We start from the raw sequence: 26,332 nt of genomic DNA on the forward strand, positions 1-26,332 counted from the left end.
GAGCAGAGCTCTGCCCACTTGAGAGCTTGGAGTCAACTGTCTGCAGTTTTCAGAGTTGTCTGATTGTACATCCATTCCTGGCGTTCTGTTAATTTTCACTGGGCTCCAGGAAAATGTCCTCAGTGTGGAACAGGACCCCTTCACAAGTGCTAATCTGCCTGCTTCTAGCCTCACCTCCTAACACTCCACACAATGTTCCCTGTTCTAGGAACTGCTCAGTATTTCCTGGCCTGCAACTTTTCAGTCTATGTTTTGCTCCTTATTGAGTAACACATTGGTACAAAATTTTCATGACGGGCTTTTTTTGCTTCTAGATGACTATCCATCCTTGACAAGGGACTCTGTGAGAGTAGTTATGACAAACCTACCAACTTTGTGGCTTTCTTGGTGTTAGAATCTTTATTTATTGACTCGATTTGAAGCAATTTTAGTGATTAATATTTATGGTCACTAAACTCTTTCCAGTACATGATGTAACCTTTAAAACCATACATTGACTTTTAAGTATGTATCAGATATAGAGACGAAACCCATTATAAAATTGAGTTGTCATTAAAATTAGTCATATATTAATTGCTCTGGATAACATTATTCCAAATTAGTTTATAAATTATCCTTAAACTTCAAAACCGTTTAAAAACTTTAAAAATATTCAATACATCCTCACTACATTCAATTACATCTTATTCATAATTTTTTAAAGTTCTGAATAACTTCCCTATCCAAAAGCAAATCTGCCACAATATCCTAAAACGCTTCACAGTTTAAGTGGATGAGCATGAAGAACTTCTTATTACTTCTAATAGGAATGAAAAACAACAACACAAATTGGGTTATTTCTGAGTGGATAAAAGATTATTTAAAAATGTATTATGCGAAGTAAGTCTACCAGAGAAAGAAAATTATCATATCTCACTCATATGTGGAATTTAAGAAACAAAACAGAGGAGCATAGGGGAAGGGAGGGAAAAATAAAATAATGAAATCAGAGAGGAAGACAAACCATAAAAGACTCTTAACCATAGGGACCAAACTGAGGGTTGCTGGAGGGGAGGGCAATAGGGGATGGGGTAACCAGGTGATGGGCATGAAGGAGGGCACGTGATGTGATGAGCAGTGGGTGTTATATAAGACTGATGAATCATTGACCACTAAAAAAACAAAACAAAACAAAACAAAACAAAAAAACCTTCAGAAAAAAAAATACGGCTTTTCAGTTTCTATGACTGATAAATCTTCCTCACAAACCAGTTGTGGTACCTCAAGACTAAGGGATCAGATTAAACACACCCAAGCAGGCAACTTCCTCTGATGGGATGAACCACCTGCACTGCTAGGGGAGACCTCTGTTGGACCCCAAAAGAGGTAACTGGGTGATGGACATTAAAGAGGGCACGTGATGTGATGAGCACTGGGTATTGTATGCAACTGATGAATCTCTGAACTCTGCCTCTGAAACTAATAATACACTAATATGTTAATCAATTGAATTTAAATAAAACCAAGTTGAAAAAAATAAAAATGTATTACGCAATCTTCCTCACCTAAGGAGGAAGCGGCTAAAAATTAGACTTTAAAATTTTGTGACCTCACCAAAGATGTAAAGGATCTATACCCTCAAAACTATAGAACACTTCTGAAAGAAATTGAGGAAGACACAAAAAGATGGAAAAATATTCCATGCTCATGGATTGGCAGAATTAATATAGTGAAAATGTCAATGTTACCCAGGGCAATATACACGTTTAATGCAATCCCTATCAAAATACCATGGACTTTCTTCAGAGAGTTAGAACAAATTATTTTAAGATTTGTGTGGAATCAGAAAAGACCCCGAATAGCCAGGGGAATTTTAAAAAAGAAAACCATATCTGGGGGCATCACAATGCCAGATTTCAGGTTGTACTACAAAGCTGTGGTCATCAAGACAGTGTGGTACTGGCACAAAAACAGACATATAGATCAGTGGAACAGAATAGAGAATCCAGAAGTGGACCCTGAACTTTATGGTCAACTAATATTCGATAAAGGAGGAAAGACTATCCATTGGAAGAAAGACAGTCTCTTCAATAAATGGTGCTGGGAAAATTGGACATCCACATGCAGAAGAATGAAACTAGACCACTCTCTCTCACCATACACAAAGATAAACTCAAAATGGATGAAAGATCTAAATGTGAGACAAGATTCCATCAAATCCTAGAGAAGAACACAGGCAACACCCTTTTTGAACTCGGCCACAGTAACTTCTTGCAAGATACATCCAGGAAGGCAAAAGAAACAAAAGCAAAAATGAACTATTGGGACTTCATCAAGATAAGAAGCTTTTGCACAGCAAAGGATACAGTCAACAAAACTCAAAGACAACCTACAGAATGGGAGAAGATATTTGCAAATGACATATCAGATAAGGGGCTAGTTTCCAAGATCTATAAAGAACTTCTTAAACTCAACACCAAAGAAACAAACAATCCAATCATGAAATGGGCAAAAGACATGAACAGAAATCTCACAGAGGAAGACATAGACATGGCCAACATGCATATGAGAAAATGCTCTGCATCACTGGCCATCAGGGAAATACAAATCAAAACCACAATGAGATACCACCTCACACCGGTGAGAATGGGGCAAATTAACAAGGCAGGAAACAACAAATGTTGGAGGGGATGCGGAGAAAAGGGAACCCTCTTACACTGTTGGTGGGAATGTGAACTGGGGCAGCCACTCTGGAAAACTGTGTGGAGGTTCCTCAAAGAGTTAAAAATAGACCTGCCCTACGACCCAGCAATTGCACTATTGGGGATTTACCCCAAAGATACAGATGCAGTGAAACGTCGGGACACCTGCACCCCGATGTTTATAGCAGCAATGGCCACGATAGCCAAACTGTGGAAGGAGCCTCGGTGCCCATCGAAAGATGAATGGATAAAGAAGCTGTGGTCTATGTATACAATGGAATATTCCTCAGCCATCAGAAATGACAAATACCCCCTATTTGCTTCAACGTGGATGGAACTGGAGGGTATTATGCTGAGTGAAGTAAGTCAGTCGGAGAAGGACAAACATTATATGTTCTCATTCATTTGGGGAATATAAATAATAGTGAAAGGGAATATAAGGGAAGGGAGAAGAAATGTGTAGGAAATATCAGAAAGGGAGACAGAACGTAAAGACTGCTAACTCTGGGAAACGAACTAGGGGTGTTGGAAGGGGAGGAGGGCGGGGGGTGGGAGTGAATGGGTGACGGGCACTGGGGGTTATTCTGTATGTTAGTAAATTGAACACCAATGAAATTCTAATTTAACTGGGAAAAAAAAATTTTGTGGAACACTATCTGCATATACTTTTGCCTAAAAGCTTTTTCCTCTCTAAAATAGTTTAATGAGAACTTCCTGCATTAGCCATTGCTACGTAACTATGACTCCGTATGTTCCGATGATTTTTAGGCCTGACGAGTACGTATAGCTTTTACTATTTGCCTTCACTGAGCTGTGCTGTGAGGGAGAGAAGGAACACTTCATTTTCCACTTGCCGAAATTAAAAGGCATGTACTTCACAGCTCTCCACCGAGGAGCCCGCTGTCCTTGCAACTCAACAACGCTTTCCCCATAGCGGCTTCTACATGGTAATAATTTATTCAGAACATTTGAAATGCTGTTTCTTTTAAAAATCAGGTCACTGGAGAACACTGAAATCAGACAAGGCATTAAAACAAATTTAATGAAATTTTCAACAGATGAGACTGGCAGGACACGAGGCTCTGCGGCAGGAACAGTAGTCCAAACTGCTTATTAAGATCATCTCGCGCTGAGCGTTTTACCTCTTGTGTAGCTTTCTGTGTCTCCTACTGTCTTGTTTTTGTTAGGCCCTTTTAACACATTCTGTGCCGTCCAACAAAGAAAAAAGGGGGCCATCCAAACAATAAAATTACTTTTTAAAAGTAATAAAAGGCAGAGTAACTGCTTTTTAAATCACAATTCCTGGTACCTTCATCTAAGGCTTTCAGAATTCTTCCCAACAAGCAAGAATAGGAAACAGTGTTCTGCACCTAATGGGTGCTCCATACAGGCCAGTCCTGACTAACAAACCCAGGAAGACCCTTTATAAAGGATATCTTTAGGGGCCTGCTTCTCCCTTACAATGAAAAAACTGTATACACGGGGTCATGATTTGACCCACAGAGAAATAAATCTGTAGAGTAGGAAGGCACTTTGGGAGGGTTTATTCTATGTCAGAAAAAATATTTCTATACCACAATCAAAATTAGAACTCTTTTGGACAGATTTTCCGTTCCCCTGGCAGCACACACAGACACATTCACGAGAGAACTGGCCCACCGCAGTGCCTCAGTGACCTGTTCTGTCCGCCCCCTGCCAGGATCCCACCGCCGGTGTTTGTTTTAGGGTGGCAGCCAGTCTGCCCTCATTTCCTTCCCCAACTACTTGAAGAAAGGTTATTCATTTAGCACTTTTGAGTGGTTGTTGTTTCTTGCATCGGGTTAGGATATATCCTCTAATACGTACAGGGCAGAGGTGACACAAGTAGAGAGCTGTGCTATATCTGCAAGAATGCTAAACACACATATTTTTTGGTATGTGCCATGGATTTATGGATCTACCCCCTGTAGAACTGGGTGTGCTTAGTTACAAAGATGAGCCTGGCATCACCCCGCCTCCACAGGACTATCTTTGAGGAAATGCCAGGTTCAGCCATTTGGCCATCAAAACCGACCTTTTTAGGCACTGTGAGTTGTTGAAGAAGTATTCATATTATCATAAGTGCTAACAATTTTGTCAGTAATAACAGCATCAGTAAGAATGGCTAACATTTATGGAAATATGTGTTTTACATGGAACTATATGTTCTTCTATAATTCTCACAAAAAACTTATAATTATTATTCCTATTTATCAGATGGGAAGTTAAGGATCACAAAGGCTGTAAATTTCCCAAGCTTGTAAATACTGTTATATGAGAATAGTGTGTAAGGTTTTCCTGGTAAGTATTATGAGTTCTTGAGCAAAGGTTGTACTGATGTTGAGTCCTATCAATTCATCATTTTGTGGCGCCATGAAATGTTAATAAATCCAATGTTAAGTAAGTTTAAGAGTCCTGCACACCACACCTCTTCTTGAAACTCACAACGTATATTAGCATATTAATGACTTAGAGCTGTCTTGTAGAAAAGAAACTTGTTTATTTTGCTGAGAATTTTCGAAGTCTGGAAAAAGAGTGAAAAATCTCCAGGGACAGTTTGGATTCCAAAAATATTTTATTAAAGTTGAATAAATTAGTCTAATTTTATGGTTGATGTATTTACTTAAATTTTGAACTAAGACACTTTAAAAGGGGATCATGTAATTCTCCACATGCTTCTCTTCACTCAGAGGAGACCTCCTACCCAATCGTCCTCCTACCCTACCCAATTCTTTCCCCAGGAAGTGACCAATGGTTTGTTGCTACTGCTGGAGTGTCAGTATGAAGTGCATATTTTGAAGTTAAGTTGGAAGTGACATCATCCTATATCTGTACTTTGATTAAATATATGTAACATATGAAAATCTGTTTTTTATGGCATTAAAAAATAAGATACTTGCTTATATATTTTGAGTGCCACATCAGCGTCTAAGAAGGGTGTGAAGTGACATTCACCAAAACACTACCATTTCACAGTTAGAGTTCGAAAGCTAGCGACAATACAGAATTTCATATAAAACAGATCTATACTACTGCATTATCACTAAAATAAAATTAAAATAACTGAAGAGCAAAAGTTTATAAAATTCAATTTTAATTTTTTTCAAAATAAACTTCCATTTCTAAATGTATGTTCATTCATGTGTGTCCTCATATAAGGGAGTTAACATACCTATCTTCATGTTTTTCCATTTTTATTTGGTTTTGATAGGTGTATCGTCCCATTTCTTCATAGGTATTTTGGTTAGCCCATGCTGATTTGTCATTGGCACGAAGTTTTGCAAGATCATTTCGGAGCCTTTCATTCTCATATTCTAGTTTGTTAATAGATGTATGCCTTGAATGTTCCCTGTTAGTGAAGTCCATACTCTAGAGAATAAAAAAAAAAAAATCCCTGAAAAAACTGTTCCTTATAAGCGATGCATATTTTCTGTACGTTTAGACATGTCTGTTGGAAGGTGTCTTTGACTGGAGTCAGTGGTATGGCTCTACTCCTATGTACATCCAAAAGCCTTTTCCCCTTCTTACCTCCTCACAACACAGATACTGAGTATTTACCACTGAACACATTGCAATAAAAGCAATGCCTACACTAGTACCCGTGTTCACTTATGCATTAGCATTCTCTGAATCAAGAACAGATTGGCTGGATTTAAGAGTTTTCATGTTTATAGGGTATGCCTTCTGGTGTTAATAATGGAACCAGAATTAACATACATTTCAATTTTGAAAGACATTTTTCTTTGATCACAATAACACATGTCATTATAGAAAATCCCATATTGATTCCCCGCTGTTGGGTGACGCAACAAATTATATACAAAATCCATACAGACTAGAGTCTGACTCTGGACCACTTTAAAGCAAAGATCTAAGAGCTGAGATTGTGCTAGTAGCACAGTTTTGAGGAATGTGGCTTCATGATGAAGTTTTACTACCTGGTATGTGCCACCTAATTTCTAATGTGTCTTAAGAAGAAAATACAAAACATGTTTAAATCACAAAATGAGTGGTTTTGAGCAAGAACAAAGATTTCTGGTGCTTTTTAAATTAAATGCTGTAAGAAGTTTCTTAGGGAGAGTCTAAACTTTTCACAAAGTTTTAAAAAACAGAATATATTCTTATAAGGTCAAGAAAATGTTTTAAATGAGTCTACATAGCTCCTTCTAGTCCTATGATTAGGTATCTGTGAGTGGTGTAGTTGCTAATTCAACAATACTGCTGTATTGTCAGAGCATAATATTTTAGCACAAAAAGCACAACATGGATCAAGTATCATTTCTGAAGCTCCAGATTTCTATGGTTAAAAGCCTGTAAGACTACAGATGAAAATGGCTTAGAACTTTTATTTTGAAGTTTCTAAATGTAAAGCTTTGACATGGAAGCCATTCCATGGGCTATACACTCCATAAAGTCATTAACATATTTTTTGATGGGGACACCTGGGTGGCTCAGTAGTTGAGCATCTGCCTTTGGCTCAGGTCATGATCCTGAGGTACTGGCATCGAGTCCTGCATCAGGCTCCCTGCGAGGAGCCTGCTTCTCCCTCTGCCTGTGTCTCTGCCTCTGTGTGTGTGTCTCTAATGAATAAATAAGTAAAGTTGAAAAAAAAATTTTTGATGAACTGCACATTTTAAATTATTCATATACTACCACATTAGTATCAGGATTGACAAGTATAGAATTGTATACATATTAGGTATTAAAAATGTTTACCTATTTTATTTTTTGCTTCCAAGGCCAAGCCTGCTTACTATATTTTCTGTTTGTTGCCCAATATGTTATAGAAGTTCATGAATCTTTAGAAAGGTCCCAAATTTTGAATCGGAGAAAATTCTCCACGACAGCAAACTCCCCCAAAACAACTCAGAGAGGGTTATGTGATTATATGGCTATGCACCATGGTGCTCTTTGGAAAAGAAGGACCACTGAAGATATTTCTCTGCTTTTTAGGCCCTTGCCCTTAGTAGGCCTTCACATTTGCTCATTTGAGATACACTAGTGCGGATGAAAGAGTAATATGCAATTTACAAGAGAAAGGATTGTTTATTCTAGAATTAGAGCAGATTTGCAATAATATATAAAGGAAGTGGTCTTATAAAATTTTGCCCTTCATAAGGAAAATATTCATACAAGCAGATCTGATCAAGAAAGGTCATGGAAAAGATTCAAAATTTTACTCCTAAAAAAAAAAACATCTATTCATGAAAATATATAATTCTTGATGGTCTGCTGCTCCATTATCATTTTATTCAAGATTTTTCTATAAAATTAGATTTTATCTGTGATTCTGTTTGGCCCAGTGTTGGTTGAAAGTGATTAAGAACGATAGTAATAATTTTTTTAAAGACTCTATAACTTTCTAAATGCACCATAATTAAATAAGTGTGATGACCTGAAAAAATTACACTGGTGATGTATTTACATGATTTATACTTAAAAGCATATTCTATTTTCCTTGACAGCATTTTTGGGCTCTCTCATTTCATGTTTCTTTTAAATACTTTTATACTAATTTTAGGAAATAATCCTTCATTAGATGGTTATCATGTGAAGATTAAGGCACTGATTAAATTCTACCTCTGGAAAAAAAATAAATTCTACCTCTGTGTTTCTGATTGCTTATTATATAGGCCTGTTATCTCAAAATTCCCCCCCCCCCCAATTTTAGGGGTTTGTAGTTTTAATCGATTGCTTCGTTCTTGAAATGGCAAAACCTCCTAGTGCCTACTTGCTTTGACATGCTAGCATGAGGCTAGTTGAGTTACTGAAGTGTCTCAATAATAGTATTTTATACGTACACTTTCTTTTTAAATTCATATATATTCCAAAATAATATGCTAACAATGTATTTCTACAGAGGGATCAACTTCAATCATGTTTTATGGTTAGTATATTAATTTTTAACATGTCAATGGGTGGTTTAGAGACTTGTGAAGGTACTAATTTTTTAGGCTATTACTTTATTTGGCAACCTTTATGGATAGTAAAGGGCAAATTAGTCTTAAAAATTACCATAAATTATAAGTTCTGATTAAATCTGATTTTATGTCATCTTTCTTAAATGAAGGAAAATTTACTAAATATGCTATGGGTCTAGGTAAATATGGAATCACAAAAATCCATCATGATAAATTTGATTTTTCATGAGCTACCCAGGAGAAGAATAAAGGTCAGCCCCTGACACTTTACTTGATGTCATCGTTCTTGCACAAATCCAAGGAAAACATCTTTTTCAGAGCTACTTCTATTACTATCTTGAGTATCTCACTGAGACCTGAGGAAAACTTACATATGAGGTGGTGAGCCCCATCAGTGGATTTTGCACAGGAAAATGGGAGCTGCCACAGCACCAAGTATGCAAAGGGCAATAACTGAATGCAGGGCTCTTAACTCCTACCACTGCGGGAGGGCTTTCTTAAAACTTTCTTTCCCTAAGTGCGAATAAGCAGGGTGCGTCACAGTCAAGTGGAAACATTTGCAAAGTTCTAGTGATTTTAAAATGACCTACCTTAACATCAGTAATTTCACTTGTCTAGAAAGGAAAAAAAAAATTATTTGAGTATTATCCAAATAGCACATATTTTAGAAAATCTAAAAATAATTATGTAAATATTTTATTTCTTATTGCCTGAGGTAAAATTTCAGTGCCAATTCTTTAATTCCATGATTATTTATCCATTACAATTATTTCAGAAAGAATTAACTATCTAACTAGGGGATTTTAACAGATTGGAATTTTCTTTAATGTGAAATCTTTAAACTAGTGAGTGCTAAATAAATGACATAATAGATTGCATACTCTTAAAGAGTAACGGATTATCTTTGCTCTTTTTAAAATTCAATAGAGATCTTTCTCTTTGGAGAGTGGCTTGAAATTATCAAAGTCAATTCCAGATCTTCACATACAAAAAAAAAAAAAAGAGAGAGAGCAATTATAAAGTCAACCTTCTATATGAATTACAATTCTACATAAAGTGTATGTGATTAAATACTATTTTAACAAGGCATCACTCTGAGGGCCATTCATCAGTGGTATTCCATTTTATGATATCCAATTAACCCATCTTTAAACAAATATGTACTGTTTATATACACGTATTAAGAGGTCAGAGGTGATCAAATATGAAAAAGTGACTCTGCCTTAATGGAAAATACAGCAAAACTGAGTAGACAAAATTAACATGTATGAAAAAATAGTGACTAATATAAAGTATAACTATGTATCATATCACATTACACCAAGTATGAACTCAAATGTTTTCTGAATCAATGAATGGCAACAACTATCAGACTAAGATCATGCAGGAGGTAAGATAAAACAAGGCTCTGGCAATCTCTTTAATGACGTGAGCAATAATTTCCATGAAAACTTATTTATGCCTCTTACACTACAGGTGAGACGCATAAATCCACAAGTATTCATTGAGCCCTATGCTATTCTAAACCCTACAGTAAGAAGTATAAAACACAGGCCACTTCTTCCCTCAAGGAGTCTATGATTGATGAGACAAGACATATATACAGTAAAAAATAAAAAATAAGACAATTTAAAATTCAATGCTAAATTGTTATAACTGCTAAAGAAAGTCAAAGAAAGAAGAAGTAAATGGAGTCTACAGTAACTGAAGATAAATTCATGGAGGAGATATAACGTAATCCTGGTCTGAAAGGACTGGTAGGATTTAGTAAAGTAAAACGATGTCTTTAGTTTGGTAAAAGTAAAGGAAAGCTTTCAGGTGGAGGACATATAATGGATTCATCCATTCACTCATCTAACAAAATATTTTTTTTTTGCTGCCTCCTGCATTCAGGCACTATACTAAGTGCTTGGGTACAATGGTAAACTAGAGCCATAACAGCCCTCAATGAGCCTACTGGTAAGGAGATGGGTAGCTAACAAGAAATAGGTGATTTTAACATTGTGCTACAATAGATGTTAAGTAAAGGATGTTATGATAGTTTCAAGAAGGGATACTTAACATAGCAGAGAGAAATCAAAGAAGATTTTGTATAACATGTAACATTTATGCTAAGTTTCCTGAAACATTAATAGGGTATGGCTCTGTGAAGTAGGAAAAGGGAATTTTTAGGTAGAAGGAAAGCATGTGTGAAGGCCTGGAAGCAAGGAAAGAGCATGAGAAATGGCCATCACGTATGCAAATGCGGCTAAGACAGGCCTAGCTCTAGCAGAGGATTTGTGTAGGTCACTAAAGGGAAACAAAGAAGGAGAGCCAGATTAAGGAAGCCATGGACTATGAAGAATTCAGATTTCCAGTTGGAAATTGAGCACATGTTCTTGAAAGGAGTAACATGAGGAAAGATTATGTTAGAAAAGTATGGCCAGTACAAGAAGTGGAGAGCTTGGGAGCCATTGGGTAATCCAAAGGAGGTAACTTGGAGTGGTTGATGGATCTATCCTTTAAGAGAAAGCATATCACCAGAGGAGCTCAGCGGGGAGCCTGCTTCTTCCTTTGCCTCCGCCCCCTGCTCATGAGCACGCTCTCTCTCAAATAAATAAATAAAATCTTTAAAAAAATTATATATATAGAAGTCCTAACTCCTAGTACACCTCAGGATGTGGCCTTATTTGGAAAATGGATCTTTCGGTAGGCAATCAAGTAAAAATGAGGTCACGAAGGTGGGCCCTAATCAATATGACAGGTATTCTACAAAAAGGGGAAATTTGGGCACAGAGATGGACATGCATGCAGGGAAGACAGTATGGAGAACCAGAGAAGGCTGTGTGAAGACAGATGTACAAGGAAGATGTCATGTGGAGACAGAGGATGGGAATTGCCAAAGATGGCTGGAAATCACTAGAAGCTATCAAGAAGTAAGGAAGAACTGTCCTCTACGGGTTTTGGGGGGGTGGGGGTGGGGGTGGAGTGTGGCCCTGTTGACACCTTGATTTTGGACTTCTACTTCCAGAACTGTATGACAGTAAGTGTTCATTGTTTTAAGTCACCTAGTTTGTGGTACTTCATTATGGCAGCCCTGGCAAATGAAAACAATGACCAAGAAGGTTTCTTCCAAAAGTTCAAAGATAGGTCAGTATCAGGAAATCTGTCAACCACAGTCAATCAGGCATTAACAAATTAACAGACAAAACCCACATGGTGTCATTTATGCTGAAAAGGTGTTTGGTAAAAGCCAGCAGCAAATCTTAAAAACTCTAAATAAACTAGGAATAAAAATATATAAGACCAGAACCCAAAAACAAATATTATTCTAAGCAGTAAAACTCTAAAACAATTTCATTGAAAATAAAAAATTAGTTTTGTCAGCAATCGCTATTATTATTATTAAATATTGATTTTAGCAAATGCAATATGACAAAAAATAATTGATATGAACAGTAGGAAAAGAGTTAAAACTATCTATTTTTGTTAAAATGATTGTATATCTCAAAAAACCCTAGGAGCCCCTAGTAAAATGCCTACTAGAATTAAAAGACAATTTGGCTTTCTTACTATATTAACAATAAGTGGAAAAAGGAAAATATTCCACTTATAACAGTGACAAGAATTATAAAACACTTGAGCATAAATTTTAAAAGAAGGCATAGAACCTATGCAAAGAAAATTGTAAGATCTTATTGAAGAGCATAAACTGAAACATGAAGAAATGGAAAGCCATGTCTTATTCTTGGATGAGAAAATTTACTATCATAAAAGTGCCAATTCTTTCAAAGCAATGTGTAAAGTTATTTCAATTCCAAATAAAACCCAACAGGAAATTATCTGCAGAAGCTGGATAAAATGAACTGAACCTTCATATGAAAATTTAAATTGGGTTCTTGTTTTATATCTAATGTAAAATTTTAATTCAAGTGGATTAAAGTCATAGGTGAAAAAATATAAAAATCATCAAAGACACACTCACAGTGTATACTGTCTAGAAGTTGGAAAAACCTTGATATTCCAGGAAGAAAACTCAGAAGCTATAAACAAAAAAAAATACATGTATTTGACAAAAAAATAAAACTTTTTGTATGGTAAAAAGATATCATAAATAAAATTATAAATAATAAATTTAGGAAATTGCTGTTACAAATTGACAAGAAAAAGGTATCTCAATGAAGAAATGAATAAGAATAGAATTCATTGTATATTGCCAATATACAAAAATATACTCTATGTAGCCAGAGAAGTAGAAATTAAAGTACTACTGAGACATCACTTCACATCCATCAGACTGACAAAAATTTAAAAGAGCAATAACACCTCTTGCTGCTAAGGAGGAAACAAAAAAGGTATGCACGTACAGAGATGCTAGAAATGTGATTTGACAACAGATGTTTTAAAATTAAAATGTACAGGGGCACTGGAGTGGTGTAGTCAGTTAAACAGCCGATTTAGTTTCAGCTCAGTCATGATTTCAGGGTGGTGGGATCAAGCCCTACAAGAGGCCCTATGCTCAGCATGGAGTCTGCTTCAGAGTCTCCCTCCCTCTGCACCTACTGCTCATGCTCTCTCTCTTGCTCAAATAAGTAAATAAATCTTAAAAAATACATATCCCTCTGACCAGCAATTCCATTTTTTTTTAAGCCAGGGACAGAGAAAGGAGGAGAAAGCGAATCTCAAGCAGGCTCCATGCTCAGCACGACCCTGAGATCATGACCTGAGCTGATATCAAGAGTTGGATGCTTAACCTACTGAGCCACTCAGGTGGACCCAGCAATCCTATTCTTAGGAACCTGTTCCTAAGAATTGAGTATGTATGAGGAATTTTTTTTTACAGTATTGTTTATTTGTGCAAAAATCTAGAAAGGGTTGAATTAATTACAAATGAATTCATTCTGAAAAAGAATAAATTTTGATAGATTCACATCAAAGGATATTATTAAGCCATTGTACAGAATGAAATAGACCTAAACCAGCTGATTTGAATGCTTTGCAAAAGATATTGTTGAATGAACAAAAACAAGACACAGGAAAGTGTGTATAATGTAATCCAACTTTTTTAAAAAAGTTAAAACTCCTAAATAGTATATGACTACATACCTGCATGAAAATCACTAGTATATAAGTTGTGATTCAATTTACTAAAAATCACATATATTCTACATGAGTGTATATTTATTTTCCTAAGAAATTAGGATAAAAAAGATGTTTTCCTACTGTCTCATAGAGCTGTCCATGATATATAGTTAAAAAGCAGTTTAGAATAATGTACTTACTATATACTTATTTCTGTAAAGAGACATTCAGCTTCTCCCTTCTATATGTGTACATGAGCAAGAAAAAAGTTATAGAATGCTACATATTGGTTTTAAAGCACTGGATATCTCTGGAGTCCACCTTGGGACTGGGGATAACAGTTGGATAATCAGCTTCTTTACATATCTTTATGTGTTTTATTTCTTGAAAAAAAAAAAAAAACCAAATAAATGAAGAAAGCCAAATGCCTATACAAGCCAGAGCGAAGCAGGCTCAGTGTGGGCTGTGATGACGCAGAATTCACACCGAAAAACATTTAGTTCAAAATAAAAAGAAAAATAACACAAAAACCATTTTGTGAGAGGGGAAAAAATAAGACATTCATGGGGGCAGGACCCAATTTAAATTTTTGCGTGTCAAGTGTTTAGAAATAAAAGTCCTAAATGTCACACAGATTTTATGTAACAGATAGGGAAGCCACATATACTTTCCTTTTTATCCATCTGTCCTCCAATCACAGAATCTGTAACCAGGGCCGAAGGCAGAATGCTTGCAGAATGCTTCTAACTCTCTGATGCTTGAATACTTACCATTATGGGAACGAGTAGCTCCCATTCCAGAAATACAGGATCATGGAAACCTGTACACCCCAACTTCCTCCTGTCATAGCTGAGGAAACTGAACCAGCTTACCTTGCTCATCTTCTATCCTCTCCATTCTCTCAATGGCAGGCAAATTATTTTCAGAATTTTCTCCCAAAGTAAAGAAATGCTAAACAAGTAACAGTGGTATTTCCCTAGTTTGATAAATAAAAGTTCTCATATTGATATATAAAAACCAACCTTCAACTGTTTTATTGAACAACTGAAATGAAAGGCACAGTCTGTTTAAGCTGCCCTGGGGTCAGTCTGTAGAGCCACTGGTCAAAACTATAAGGCCAATCCTCAATCATTTGTTTATTCATCCTTCCTTTTATTCAGCCAACATTTAATGAACACTTGCTGTACCCCTGACATTGTGAGGTGATGGTGATACAAACATGAATATAACATGGTCCCTTTTTACCATCACTGAGGAAGTGACAGGCTACAAAACAAGTGAGACCAAAGTACAGACCAAGTGTGGATGGACCAGTTCACTCTGATTGGAGTTTCAGGAGTGGCTGCATCAAGGCTATGGTTGACATGGGAGTCAGGCCACGCAGGACGCAGGATTTCAGAGATAAATGCAGAAGCAAAAGTGAGCGAGTAGCATGTTTGAGGAAATGCTCAGAATTTAGCCCAACCCAAGAAAAGAGCAAAGGAGAAAAAAACAAGAAATTTAAACGTTCTAGTCTGAGGATAAAAGTAAATTCAATCCAAATGCAAAATAATTTGCCACCCCAACTCCTGTACATCTGACACATAGAAAGTGCTTAGTAAAATTAGGGCTGGGGAAATCCTGACCAATGACGCAGTGTCCCAGTTTGATTTACTAAATGGTTGCAGCTTGTTATTACCATGTACTGTCCAGGGTCTAAATCGCCCATCATTCCTTTCAGATGTGTGTTTTCAGTTCTGACAGCTTTATATCTCATATCTGAGACCTGAAAGCAGATCGGGAGGTAAAAGTGAATGCAAAAATCATAATAAAAGCTCACAACTGTATTAGAAGAAATTTTACTAATCTATAGATTTTCTAAGTGTAGGGAAGAGAAACACTTGTTAGGCCTGATCATCATAAATCAGATATTTGCCTTTAGTTCTCAGTCTGGCAGCCCTCACTCTACCCTCCTTTCCTGATTGGTGCTAAATTAAAAACACATACTGACAATACGATTCATTTGCTTTTTCTTTCCAATTCCAAAATTCCATATCTCACTTCTAACTTTTCTACCCTATGCAAATTAACACCAGAAAAATCACGATTTAAAAACATGCTCTAATAACAATGCCCATTGAATTCTTCATTACCTAATTAATTTTTATAATACGAAAATATTACTTTTATGTTTAATTTTGTTCTTTCTAGTATTTCTGCCAAACTACTTTCTCTCTCTCTCTCTCTCTCTTGCTCTCTCTGTCTGATGACTACTTTATTCTGTCTAATTTATTTTTCCCTGATTTCTTCTACTTGACTAGTACTTACACACATCTGCTCTTTTACTTAGATAGGCCTCATTTCTATAGAAAACACTTCCCTTAAAATGATTTATTTACTTTGTAGATTACAAAATATATTCTCCTGATCAAAAACCTAAAAACGCATAAAAGTATAAAGAAAGTAATTCATTCATAATCCAACTACCCGAATCACTGTTAATACTTCTAAAATATCTTTTCCTATAGCAGTACAATCAATGCTACTATCTCATCTATGCTGTTTTCCTGTGTATTGTATGAATTTATCATAGTTTATGGCTTATAATTGGGCAAAGTCAGATCTTGTTTTTATAACACACAGGATTTAAATAGCCATCTTATTTGTGAAGTGACCCTCATATGCCTAGAAAGTCATTGAATGGTGCCCTCAAAGCCTTTTGATTTGGGGTAAGAAAAGCAGATAAACCTCATGCTTTTAATAACAGATCATCAATTTGATGATGAGTAAAGGATTGAGGAATTTCAAAAGAAATAGGATGAAAGAAAGGGAGGAGAAAAAGGAGGAAGCCAAAGGAGGGAGGGGTGGACTTCAAAGTTACTTGCAGTATTTTAATAGTAGAATGGTATAATTGTTGTTTTTCTTTCACCATGAACCATATGGTGCATCGAGTTCAGTAAATATGGAATAATTTTCATGTTTCAACATCCATTTTTTTTACTCCTCCTTAATAAATATATAAAATGGGGGTAAGAAGTATCCACAAAAAGCTGGAATAGAGGCTTTTTCTTAAAGACAAAAATATTAATGGAACTACAGAAAATAAATTCAGGAAGAAATCTTTGACTAGAGCATTCTGTGGGAGGTGATCAAAATATGTGTCACAAGAAAATGTTAGGATGAGATTTAGTGCAATTATCTTGTGTCATCACTTTTCCCTTGGTTCTCTTTTGATGATACTTCGCATTATTTTTTTTTAAAGATTTTATTTATTTACTTGAGACAAAGTCAGCAAGAGAGAGCAAGCATGAGCAGGCGGAGGGGCAGTGGGAGAAGGGGGGAAGCAGGCTTCCCACTGAGCAGAGAGCCCCATGTGGCACTGGTTTCTGGGACCACAATCCCAGCATTCCAGGATCATGACCCAAGCCCAAGGCAGACGCTTAACCAACCGAATGAACCACCTAGGTGTCCCACACTTTGCATTATTTCGCAAAGGTTTTATGTGGCTCCACCAAGCATTTCCGGGATGCTAGTCTCAGAAACAATATCAAGAAATCCAATGCTTTATTAGTCAAGGAGGAAGACTACTGTGCAACACAGTGACCTGGAAAGTGCCATCCTGCCCTCTTGCATACCTGTTGTTTTGCTAACATTTTTTCTTTTATTTCTAACTCCATTTTTAGCTGTCTTTCCAGAAGGGCAGCTTTCTTCATGATAGTTGCTATAGTGATCTCCTTCTGATGGAGCTCCTCTGTTAGGTCAGAGATTTCATTCCTCATTCTTTCCTGCTCAGAGCCATGGTACTCTTCCTCCTGATAGAGTTGGCTTCTTATCTGCAGCAGATATATTCCAGGCAAATATTAACAAATCTTTTTATTTGTCAAGCAGCTTAAGGCTTTTGTTAGCCATGCTCAGTCTTCCTGTCCTATCTTAAACCTTTGGCAGGCCCCACTTTACCCACCTTTTCTGATCAATGATGAATTAAAAATAGATACTTACAATAAATGGCTCATTTACTTTTTTCCTTTCAAATTCAAAATTCCATTTCTCACATCTATTTTCTATTATATGCAAATCATCACTTATTACTGATACTGCTTTGATAACTACTTTGACAGGAAGGTGAACAAAATATAATGAAGCACTTAGCCTCCCAGCATTACTGAGGTATAAATAGTCTTCAAAGACTACATAATTATCGTATACAATTTGGCGAGTTTGGACATATACTCATGTTACTATCATTACAACCTACATAATAATCATAACCATTACCTCCAAAAGTTTCCTTGTTCCTTTTTTGCTTAAAATTTTTTTTTGTAGTAAGAATGCTTACCATGAGATCTACCCTCTTAAAATTTTAGTGCATAATGCCTTACTGTCATCTCTAGGCACCCTATAACTTAACTTTACACCCATCAAATGACCACTGCAGAATGTGTGGTGGAAAGACGCAGGACTCACTACCTAGAGGCATATGGACCAAGCAGGTTTTTAGGGAGAAAAATTGGCTTAGCAAAGTTAAGTGACTTGCTCAAGGTCAAAAAGCTATTAACTGGCAGAGCTAGGAATAGAACTTAGGACTCTTAGCTTTAAATTCAGTGGTTTTTTTTTTTGCCTAAATTGTGTGTATTATTTGTGACTAAACATTATGTTTTTCAGAATCACGTTATGATAAATTTCACACTGAAAGTGTCTATGAAAATGCATCATCTCTTCCTCTTAAGCCTGTGGACTGTCCAATTCTTAACCATAGTTAGGCCTTCCTTGTCACTGACCTCTGGATAACCTTGGGCTCCTCCCCACCTGACAATGCAGTCAAGCAGCAAATTCTGTCCCTTGTACTTCAGTTTCTCCTAAATCTCTCCTCTGCTCTCCATTTCTACTACCACTGTCTTTGGTTCAGCCTCTTACCACCTTTCTAGAAATGATTCACCACGTCTAATTCTTGAGATTTGGAGATAAAATACATAATCACCAATCTCAAGAAAATCGTAGTCCATTGGGGGAAACAAAAATAAACAGAACACAGAGGAGCAATGCATGTCAGTGGTATGTGGTAGAAGGGTGCTTAACCCAGCCTGGGGATGTCAGGATGGGCTTCCAAGAGGAGGGGACATCAAAGACTGAAGGATGAATTGGAAGCCAGATGGAAGGCAGGGATGGAGAAGGGCCTCCTGGCAAAGAGTGCAGTAAAGGTTCTAGGAGCCAGAGAGAGCATGCACACCCAGTGAAGCAAGAGGAGTCTGGAGTGGACAGGACTGGGCATGTTGTGAGAAATAAGGCTGGAGAGTTTAACGGAGTCCATGTACAGAGATTTATATGAATTTCCTTAGGGAACTTCTAAAATTTACTTTTTTTTCATTTCATCTTGAAATATTTCAGGATATATCTGTAAAAGAATAAGGGCACTCTTTCTTTTAACATAGCCAGAAGACCAATATCGTACCTTAAAAAATAACAATTCCTCAATATCATCACATATCCAGGAAGTATTCGAATTTAAAATTTTATCAAGATTGTAATGAGTATGTTGTTTGTTTGAATTGTGATCTAAGTTTGGATACTGGCTCACATCTTTGTAAAGCCTCTCTTTTTGTATGTGGTTGTGTGTATTCTGGTAGTCTACATATATCATCTCATTTAACTCCTAGAGCAGTTCTCTATTTTGTGGAATGAGATGTTACATACATAACTCTCCACAGTCACATTCCTGGTGGCAGGCAGTCTGATTCCAGGACCTTACCCATTGTGCTTTGTAACCCCTGTGAGCAGAATCCTGGAAGGTAGTTCACACATTGGAACAAGCAAGCATGGGAAGACCTAACATACAAATGATGCATGTTCAGAAGGAAAACTCGACCTGTCCTCAGCTCTATGCCACCAACCCCTTATGTGAGTCTATTCCTATTATTATTATTTTTAAAGATGTATTTATTTATTCATGAGAGACACAGACTGAGAGAGAGAGGCAGAAACATAGGCAGAGGGAGAAGCAGGCTCTATGCAGGGAGCCCGATGCGGGACTCCATCCGGTATCCTGGGATCACTACCTGAGCCGAAGGCAGGCGCCCAACCGCTGAGCCAGCCAGGCATCCCTCTATTCCTATTATTAACATTTTTAGAATTTCAGAGTTGTGGGGGATGACTGGGTGGCTCAGTCAGTTAAGGGCCCGACTCAATTTCAGCCCAGGTCATGATCTCAGGGTTGTGAGATTGAGTCCTATGTTAGGCTCTGCACTGGGTGTGGAGCCTGCTTAGGATACCCTCTCCCCTTCTCCCTCTGTCCCTCCCTTGACCCTTAAAAAAAAAAAATTTTTCAGAGTTGGAAATGACCTTAGGAGTCACATGGTATAACCCCAACCCCATCATTAAACAGATGAGTAAAAAAAAAAAAAAAAAAAGACTCCCAGAGAAGAGAAGGGGTGGGCCTATCACCCAGCCCTAAAAGGAAGAGACTAGGAGAGAGAGGTACAGATATCCTCACCCTGAGGACAATGTCACATGTCTGCTTTCATCTCCAACCTCCTCTCTCCAATTTTTCTCTTTATAATTTATTTGATGAAACAATGGGGTTCTTCTGTGGTTTGTCCCAGTTTGGATTTTGCTGATTGCATCCCTGTTGTGTAGTTAACATGTTCTCTTAAAATGGAACTTTCAAAATGTAAAAAAGATGAATATACTATCATGAAAAAGGAGTAAACTATTTTTATTTTTTTCAGAGCATTTAGATATTAAAACATGTTCTCCTGCAAAGCTTCCCTCTAAATGAGATTAATTTACTGAGCTCTAAATGACTTTTGGCTTTATTAATTAAAAATGTCAATTTCATCACGGAATACATGACAAAAATAGTTCTACACTGAAAAAAGAGAAATAAAACACTTGCAAGATTCATAATACATGGCTCTTGTTGCTTTTATTACAAGAGAATAGAAATGCTCTCCACAAACACTTCCTGGGAGCTATAGCTATTTATACACAATTCATTTGTTACCTTTCCTGCACAGCAGTGCATTATCTAGAGGTCTCCAAGAGCCTATGAAGAGAATTTGTGCCTAGTGTTCTCTTCCTTCAGAGCACAACTGTGCAGTGTCAGTAGATTCCTTGTTATTCAAAGTGTTATCAAGTCTATGAGGTTAAGAACGGTATAAATATACTTTAGGTGGCTTTAATCAGTCTTTTTATCATAATGCGTTCATTGCAGACACCAATAAAGAACAGTTTTTAAAAAAATTCTATGTTTAAATAGTAAAATCAGTTTCATGGAATTAAGCAAAAATATAAGGAAAATGATCATTAATTCATAATACCTTTTCTACACTTACTAGCTACCTGACAGTCAACTCTTTGGGAGACAGGATTTGTCTTTTGTGTCACTGTATTTCCTACAGAAATAAGCAGAATAGATATAGTCATACTAGATGTGCAATAAATGTTGAATTTATACACACGACAACTAAATTTATGAGCCTCTTCAGGTATGGGAGATCATAACCTTGATATTAATTCATTTGTTCTCCAAATATTTATTTTCACTTTTGTGTGTCAGGCTCTGTGCTGGGATAAATGATGATTCGAAGCCATGCCCAGGTTTTCCCTACTTTTAACAACTGTTTAGATCATATAACATTGAATATCTAGGTGTGGTCCTCAAACCTAAAGACCAGAGACATGAGTAGAAGCCATGATAAGCTCATGGAAAGGAAACTCCAACTAGATTTTGCTACAGGGAGAAGAGAATATACTTGTGGTAGAGAGTTGAGAACCACACGGCCTTTGAGGACAGTGCCCAGGCCTTATCCATGCTTGTATTCCCAGCTCCTGGCAGATTACTTGGCACCAGTTAGGTGTTCAGTGACAAAAGGTGGGTGCAACCATTAACAGTGGCAGCCTTCCCTTGTTGGGTGCTTCATCTGAGCTAGGCAGGCCCTGCTCTAAGCATCTGATGTGCGTTTTTATTTTTATTTTTTTTTAATTTTTTTTCTTAATTTATTTATGATAGTCACAGAGAGAGAGAGAGAGAGAGAGAGGCAGAGGGAGAAGCAGGCTCCACGCACCGGGAGCCGACGTGGGATTCGATCCCGGGTCTCCAGGATCACGCCCTGAGCCAAAGGCAGGCGCCAAACCGCTGCGCCACCCAGGGATCCCTGATGTGCGTTTTTTAAATGGATTTTAACCTAAGGGAAGAGTATGGACTCTGGAGTCAGATTGCCTGAATTCAAATATGATCAATCTGCCTGGTTGCTGTGTAATATGGGGAAAATTACCTAACTTTTCTGTGCTTGACTGTCCTCAAACGTAAAAGATGGTATTAGTACCTACCTCCTAAAGTGGTTTGAAGAATCAATGAGCTGAGGTTTGTTAGGCCCTTAGAGCCCCTCCTGGCGCATGGGGAGTGCTATTTAGGTAGCAAAGTCATTATTCACCCCTTTAAGCCTCATCAGAATTGTATGAGGCAGGTGCTTAGGATCCCATCCCCATCCTAGAAATGAGGAACCCTAGCATCTGGCACAGGCCACTTCCCCAAGCTTATGTACCTACTAGACAGATGGATGCCTGAGTCTGGGCTCTCATACTTCTTGCTGTAAGCTACCTGTGATGGAGCCACAGTTTCCCAGAGGCACAATGAGGATGGAAGGTTTGTGTCTTTTATAGCACTGTGCAGAAAAATGTAAGAATTAGCAGCCTGGTAGGTTATTCTCTTAGGGGAAAATACAGAAGGAAAAAGAAGGGAATGTGAAGGACGGTTTTCCTCTTCCCTTTGTGTTCAGAGACTTCAGATCTGCCTGAAAGGATGAAGCGCATTATTTTCCATACCTTATTCAATTCTTTTTCATGATTTTGTTGATCTAGGGTCACTGAGAACAGCTCTTTCCTTTTCCTTTCTAGTTCTTTAGTAGAAGGTGAATAAGAGGATTCAACTCTACAAATTAAAGTGAAAAAAAAAAAAAAACTTAACTTGGTAAACTGTCCTGATTCTGTCGTTGATTTAGACTATCGTAGGTTGCAGAGATAGACTATTAGTTTATTGGAAAAGCTTCTGTTCCAGAAATTGCAAATTCTCATACATTCAGATCCCATAAGTATTTACATATTTAACTGAGTGCAAATGGTTTTAGTGAAAAAAATAAGAGGTAGCAATTAATATGGAATTTCAATTATACACTGAAAATTGGCAGAATACTGGGTTTGCATATGTAGATAAGATTTTTATATAAAATAACTTGGAACCCCCTTAAAGAAAAGGGAAACGCATCTAACCTGCTTATGCATCATGGGAAGGAACTATGTCAGCAGAAGTCAGAGGGGGGCAACTTCTCCATAAAAGTGATCCAAAATGACTAAATGTGACAGTCTACCCAGAGAAAGCTCAAATACATCTGTTCCTTGGCTGCTTAATTTACAAAATAGAATTGCTAGCACATATGGATACCAGAGGGGAAAAGCAGAAACTAGTATAAAAAGTACCATTTCTACAGGAAGTTTGGAGAAATACAAGCAGGTTCACTTCTACATCAGGGAAGTTGGTAAATGAAAACTCATTAAAAAAGAAAAAGAAAGATAGTCAGGCAAGGACACTAGCATGCTATTGCTTGCCTAATCTGGTAAAGTCTGGTGTTTTGAGCGATGTACCCACCTGTAAGTGAGTACAATTTCAGATGTCCAAAGAACTTTTTAAAAGGTTCCATCAATCAAAAACCTAAACCACACAACACAAAATCCAAGTAGTGATTGAAAAATAACTGAGGGAAATATTGAAAATAAAGGGATCTTTAAAAAAGGTATAAATGAATAGTGATATTCCCTAGGTACTTTATCTAGACTGGATTGCTTTTCTTCTATCAAATATATGTGTTAACTGTAGAAAACAGAGTATATCAGAGTATATACTAGTATAATGTCATCATCAGAAGAAAATCATTGTTGGCATTTTTGTGTATATTAATTATCTTTTTTCTATGTACATGTGTATAAATACATATGTTTCTCATACAATTAAAATGTATCACGCATTATTTTTCAGTCCCCTTTTGTATCCTACTCAGTAATATATTGTGAACATTTTATCTAATATTCTCCTCCAACATTATTTCAGAATCAGTCTTAAATTTTTCTTATTTGCTATTATTTGAAAGGAGTGAAAAATGACATTTCTTATTTTTCAATTCTTCTTAAGGAATTTCAGGGAGTGGAATGCTGAACTGATTGGGGGGAAAAAAACCTCATGATTGTCTTGTAAATTTCACTGAGCGACTGGAACAAATGTCAAACATCAACGCAGGTAAGTTAAAAGAAGAAAACAATAATCATGCTAATGTAAAATGCTAATAATAATATATAAAGGAATTATCACTTGTCATGTAGGAAAGGAGAGTTGGAAATATTTTTAATAACTCTCAGAACGTATCAGCCCAAGGTGCTTCAGTAGCTAAAAAAAAAAAAAAAAAGGAAAAGGTAACAAGATCTTAGTATTATTGAGAAAGGTTCTGAAAATGAGTAAAAGCATTACTATGCTACTTCTATAAAACTATTGTGCATCTGCACTAAGAAGCCTGGGCTGCTTCACCTTAATACAACTGGAAAGAAGAAACACAGTCCAAAGAAAAGAAACCAAAACAATACATTGGAATTACATTCATATGAGAACAAACCAAAAGGATTAGAAACTTTCCATTGGAAATATGAAGGCTGAGAAGACTAGGCCTTAAGTCTGAAATATAATGTTAGCTGTGAAAAGTTAAATATCTATCTTTCCATCAGATCTCAGAATACTAGAATTGAGGAATACCCTCCAAGTAAGAAAACTGAAGTTTAGAGACCCAAATAAATGCCAATTTAAATAGAGACTGGCATTAGGCATAACAACAACTATGTGAATAACCACAAAATTTTGAATGAAGTCATGTATTGAAGATAAGTTGGCAATGCCTGGAATTCGGCATTGGCGTTGTAAGACAGGTCCACATGGAAGTACCTACAATGTTCTTCCACAAATCAAGAGGCAGATGGGGGTGAAAGGTTTGCTTTTCTAGGAAATTTCTTATATTTTTAGGCATAGACATTCTTTGTACAAAGACATTTCTCATCAACTAACCCCACTGGAACAGTGCCTTGCACATTATATTTTTTCAATAGATTTGTTAATGATCAGTGACGATGGTCTATTAGCTTGCATGTGGAGCACTCTATATTGCTGACTGGCTAATAGGCATTTTACATCCTTGGTGAGACACACAATAGGTCATTTTTAGGAAGCTTAATTTGCCATTTCTTGTTAAGTGTAGAGCTCAAAAAATTCAAGCAAGTCCAGCAACTTTAAAGAAATAATTATTGCCTTTAAAGCAAGGTAATCATCTTTCAATAAAATATCCCTTACCATTTGGTTAGTCAGTTTTTAAAATCCTCTCATTGGCCTTCCATCAGCCTTCAGACTTGAGAAGGATTCAAGTTCCAATGAGAATTAGAACATCAATGAATTGTTTGGACAGTCAAATTTTCTACTCATAAGTATGAACATTTCATAATCCTTAGCAGTCCCATTTCCTTTGTGATTATGGGATACACAATATCTGCCTGATTTTAAAAGAGGAAAAAAAATCTGTTCTAACAAAACCCTTAAAGGAATTGACAAGGTAGTGATTATGGAGGCCAAAATAAATATAACATTTACAAGTGAAAAAGTTAATAACAGTTACTTGGCTTATAGGCAATCAAAAGCATTTGAAAATAGGGAATAAATCTTATTTATTAACATATACAATTAAATATCAGTTCTATACTATTGTTTTTACAATATCCTGAAAAATAAAAGTTCTAAGAAAATTTCTCACTCACTGTGATAGGTAAGTATCCATAAATCAGAACATGAAACAATTTTCTAGATAAGTAAATATATTCATTTTGAAGATGAAATCATCACAGATTTTGTTTTTAATCCATAATATTACCCAATAATCAACAGGATGTTAATACAAAACAAATAGACTTATTATTCTAGTTTAAATATAAAACTCTTAAGATATTCCAACATCATATCTTGAACAGTTTCTCTCAGGCTGCTGAGTATAAAGAATATACCTTTTTTTATTTTCTTGAGTATTTTGGCACTCTCCTATTTTTAATAATTCTCTGTGCAGCTGCAATCGTTCCATTTCAATAATTCTCAAGAGATCATCACGTGACTGCAACTCACTTTTCACCTCTGAGAGTCCTGCTTCCATGGCCTACATAAAAACATCAAACAGGTTCAATGCACACATTTGGGTATTGTGATTATAATATATTTAAAAATATTTAACATCTGTGAACTAGCCTAATTCTAAATGAACTGCTATTGAGTCCTTCCTTGGTTGGCTCTGTCTTACAGAATTTCATTCCTTCATTCATTTACTCAACAAATATTTGCTGAGTCCTTATTATGTGCTTAACACTGAAGAAAACAAAAAACAAAAAACAAAACACTGAAGATACATAGACTCTGTTCTCAGTGAGCTTATAGTCTAGTGATAAAGAATAATCAAATCACCAACCAAATCCAGTCACACTGTATGTGAATTTGAGAGAATCATAAAAGTAGGAATAAAATACTAATGTGTGAAATTTGGATTAATGCCAGTAATTCCCAATTTAAAGACAATAGTCAAGAAGAATCTAATTTCAAAGCTGACC

At 36.4% G+C, this 26,332-nt stretch overlaps 1 protein-coding gene across 5 annotated transcripts in view; it reads right to left on the reverse strand.

Annotated features, from left to right (window-relative positions):
- DEUP1 (deuterosome assembly protein 1) overlaps positions 1–26,332 on the reverse strand; it is an 82,560-nt gene that overhangs the window by 13,758 nt on the left and 42,470 nt on the right. For 4 of the 5 annotated variants that reach the window (XM_038568327.1, XM_038568324.1, XM_038568329.1 and 1 more), the window contains exons 8-13: positions 25,742–25,887; positions 22,481–22,586; positions 17,296–17,493; positions 15,360–15,446; positions 9,211–9,234; positions 5,872–6,068 (exon numbers count right to left, since the gene is read on the reverse strand). In XM_038568327.1, coding sequence (XP_038424255.1) covers positions 5,872–6,068; positions 9,211–9,234; positions 15,360–15,446; positions 17,296–17,493; positions 22,481–22,586; positions 25,742–25,887 — 758 coding nt within the window. The remainder of the gene's footprint in view (positions 1–5,871; positions 6,069–9,210; positions 9,235–15,359; positions 15,447–17,295; positions 17,494–22,480; positions 22,587–25,741; positions 25,888–26,332) is intronic. The other variant, XM_038568326.1, reaches the window with a different exon arrangement.

Source organism: Canis lupus, chromosome 21, assembly GCF_011100685.1.
Source record: "Canis lupus familiaris isolate Mischka breed German Shepherd chromosome 21, alternate assembly UU_Cfam_GSD_1.0, whole genome shotgun sequence".
Classification (NCBI taxonomy): Eukaryota; Metazoa; Chordata; class Mammalia; order Carnivora; family Canidae; genus Canis; species Canis lupus.